The 3,869-nt window shown below is 42.0% G+C and overlaps 1 protein-coding gene across 1 annotated transcript in view; it reads left to right on the top strand.

Annotated features, from left to right (window-relative positions):
- Positions 1-2,411: 2,411 nt before the first annotated feature.
- Positions 2,412-3,869, top strand: part of LOC109462936 (neuromedin-U receptor 2-like) — a 6,598-nt gene continuing 5,140 nt past the window's right edge. The window contains exon 1 of the mRNA XM_019759565.1: positions 2,412-2,786. Within this exon, the coding sequence (XP_019615124.1) occupies positions 2,447-2,786 (340 nt within the window). The 5' untranslated portion in view covers positions 2,412-2,446. The remainder of the gene's footprint in view (positions 2,787-3,869) is intronic.

The raw sequence follows: 3,869 nt of genomic DNA, 5'->3' as shown, positions 1-3,869 counted from the left end.
CGGCCTCTCTAGTTGGATACTGTCTTACCGGTTGGCTACGATTTTACCATCGAGAGATCTACTTGGGGATTACTGTTTGGTAGCCCTTCCCTAACCAGACATGGGTGATCTGTCAGTGCCGTGGTATACAATGAAAGGTCGGATATATATTGGAAATCAGTTTACAGTGTAGATTACTTTTCAGTCAAAATGCCATTGGGAAAGACGTTAAACTGATATTGTGTATATTATTAAACAACTTAGTTTTGTAAAATGCTTGTCATAGAATTGTCTTAACACAAATTCCCGTTTTGATGACTTTTTCAACAATATGTCTACTGGAGAAAGGACCCGAATTCTTCTTGCATTCTTCTGTGGGGTTGGAAAATATGAGGACTACATCAAAATGCAACTGTATCATCCCACAGCTGTTTGGAGATAAAGGTGTCTTATCTTGCTCGCAACACGAAGAAAAACACCGCAGGCACACGCAATGGCCAACGACCCAAAGACCTTGGAGCGGGCATCTTTGAAGGGAGTTACATGTAGGCTATCAAGACAGCAAGGCGCTGACCTTCGCTCTTTTCCCTGCAATGATGTCTGTGAATCGCTATTCGCGAGTCACAACATCCGCTAATGTAACATGTCAGCACCATGTGTGGTTTGTGGAGATACGAGAGAACTTCAGCAGAACGTATCGTACAAGGTCGTGTTTGCCTGTATAATGCTCAAATGTGGTGTCAGAAGAATTCTCCATGTTTGTCTATGTGTGACAGTGGGTTAACATTAGGCCATACTGATTTCTGCATAATAGGTTTACGGATTGTAAAAGAGGTGCTATTTTTGCTCTGAAATCATCTGTAAGTGCCAATGAGGGCCCCTAGCGATCCAAATTATTTTTGTTTTCCCCGTGCTGGATGCAGGTTTTCCTGCAAAGATAACTTCAGCCGTTTGGCGGCGCCCTTTGCAGCGTGTGAAAAGTGTACGTGTGCTTTCTTAAAGTACTAGTAACCAGGGCTCGATGTACATTTTTCAGCCCATTCGCACCTTCACCCAAAACAAATTACGGTACAAAAGAAGTAATCGTTTGTCCGATTTTTTTGCAATTTAATTTACGACATATTTGGTAATTTGGTAGCTTCTTTGTAGAATTTACAGTATGGGCCCGATTGTTTTTTAAATTTCATACTTTTTTTGCAAGCGGATGAAAATTGATGCTCGCGGATGTCGTCCGTCTAACACGACTTTCCTCACTAAACCCACATATATACATATGTTAGTCTAAGAGTGGAGGGAGAGAGCCATGGGCTTTTCAAATGAGGTCACATGTTGGATTACTGCACGCCAACATGCTAATGCTGTAATCTACCCACCCGTCAACACCTGGTCACCGGGATTTAACTGATGATTACTATGACGTCAATCAAAAGCCTCTATACCTTACCAAGACGTGGTTGATTCGTAATGCAACTTCCGGATACGGGCCTTTTTCTTTACGGAGTTGTAGATGTTTCCAACCTGTGTAATACTAACCACGCTCTCTGGGGCTGTATAACAGCCGAAGGGGCGGATGGAAGTTCCTATGGCAGTTCCTAATGCATGTGGAAACAATATTATCGTTCCATCCGTTAAGTGACGTACGTACACTTCGCCCACGACACATTCGTACCACGGACAAATCTCAGTGCAGATACAGTTAACTGTAAATAAACCCATAGATTCAAACTCTACCATAGATTTATGGTTCTGTGTCCGGTATTCCTGAAACACTCAGACCACCTTTCCTGTACACCATAGTTAAAACTGTACTTATTGATGAATCAGTAATATCTGATCTTTCAATAATATCGGAAAAAGAACATCTGATGAGAGGTGTGTACAGCCGACATGCACGCGCACGATGGATAAATACCACGATTTGACAAAAACAGTCGCTCTGTCCTTGGTGCTGAAGACAATATCCATTCAGCTTCAAAATGCATCAGCTATTCAACACCCTCGTTAGCAAATATCAAAAGAATGTATGGGATTACATAGTATGGGATTACATAGTAGATCTACTGCAAACATGTAACGTTATACAAAATGACCCCCCCCCCCCAAAATGTACAGTTTTAAGGCGAACAAACGCCAGTACACATATGTTATAAACGCCAGTATACATATGTTATAAACGTTTCTTCATCATAAAAACCCCAGAGGCCATTATATACTACTAATTGCACGGCGAAAACGGGTTATATTGCCTTGGATCAGTAATTACTGTATCACGGCTCCCAACTGTCAATCATCGCTGTTGATCGTAGCCCATTCGTTGTTGTTAGGATACCGATGTTGATGAGAAAAACATTTCAGCCTCCAGGAGCTTTTCATTTCATTTCACAAGTAAGATATACTTCCACCTGAGCCGTAGTGATCACTAGCCAAATCGCTCTTCTCTTTGGACGATAACTTATATTACGTTAGCATGGCCGGATTATTTAATTCTAGTAGAAGCAGTAACAGCACTGAGGTGTTGGGGAACCTCACCTCCCGGTACGTCAGGGCGTATTTAGAGACGGGCGGTCCCCTGACGCAGGGCGAGCTGTCGGCGGTGTCGGCGGCGTACGGGGCCGTCTTCCTGGTCGGCGTCCTGGGCAACCTGCTGGTGGCCGTGGTGCTGCTGAAGGTTCCCCACATGCGCAACCCCACCAACTACCTGCTGCTGAACCTGAGCGTGGCGGACCTGCTGTTTCTACTGGTCTGCATGCCTGTGTCTCTCATAGAAACATGGGTCTCCTTTCCTTGGATACTCGGAGAGTTCGTCTGTAAGTAGTCTTAATGCTCTTTAGGTAATAAGTAAATGTCCTCATTTTAGATACTTAAGAGTAAAGAGAATTTTGAAAGTGAAGAACCATAATTGGAGATACGAAAAGTTTCTTCCAAAATGTTTTTTATTACTTTAAAAAAAAGCAGTTGTTTTTATAATCTAACCTATAAGAAATACATGTTAATAATGTAATCAAGTAAAGTGTATAAAAAATATGTGTAAGACAATAAGGAATAATATAGTACATGTAGTCATATAGTAGACATGTCGACATATAGTTGGGGTCCCTTTAGACCTCACTGGACCACATATAAACTTTCCAGTATGTACACCAATTGGCCAACCTTATCCAAAAAATGAAGGAATCAGTTCCCATTCCGCCAGATTGGTCACACAAATGAGAGTTAAAAGTCTTCATTCAGTAACAGTACTGGGTTCCAATGCCTTCTTGTGGTTATGCAGATCTAAAGTTCATTTTAAACTGCTCTGTTGTTTATGAATACGCGATAAAAGGTCTTTTATCATTTATCTCAGTAATTGGAAACTAGCTGCGCACTTACGTATCAAACGCCGTTGATATCCATTGTACCTCTCCACCAGCCTTCCGTGCGAGTAAAAAAAAAACAGTCGAAATCTGTCGACATGTCAAATAGGGAGAACAAGGATTTGACTCACCCGCGGTCATAGATGCAAGAGGTATGTGCTCTCTGGGCTAACTTCTACGTACCTTTTTCAGCGGTTGAACTCTACTAGCAAATTATTTCCCCATCATGTTTGGCCAGCCTTGTGGAGTTCGGTGGACTCTAATTCACTGCAGCGAATTATTCACAAAATAACAAGTGAACACGCCAGACTTGACCACAAAATACATTGAATATTTCACATACACCTTTGGGGTTGATTCCGAAATCTAGCTTTAAGGATGCCATGAAAGACGTGTTTTGTTGCAGAACTACAATTTTTCCAAAGACAACATGGCGCCTGAAGACAGGGTAATTTGTAACAGTCAAAAAGACAATAATTGCCAGGCTAAAGGGCTGCCATCTTGAAAGCCGCAGGTTTTTCCACCAAATAAGCTGCC

Source organism: Branchiostoma belcheri, unplaced genomic scaffold, assembly GCF_001625305.1.
Source record: "Branchiostoma belcheri isolate BF01 breed outbred unplaced genomic scaffold, Haploidv18h27 scaffold120, whole genome shotgun sequence".
NCBI classification, from domain to species: domain Eukaryota; kingdom Metazoa; phylum Chordata; class Leptocardii; order Amphioxiformes; family Branchiostomatidae; genus Branchiostoma; species Branchiostoma belcheri.
This window is presented reverse-complemented; position numbering and strand designations above follow the sequence as displayed.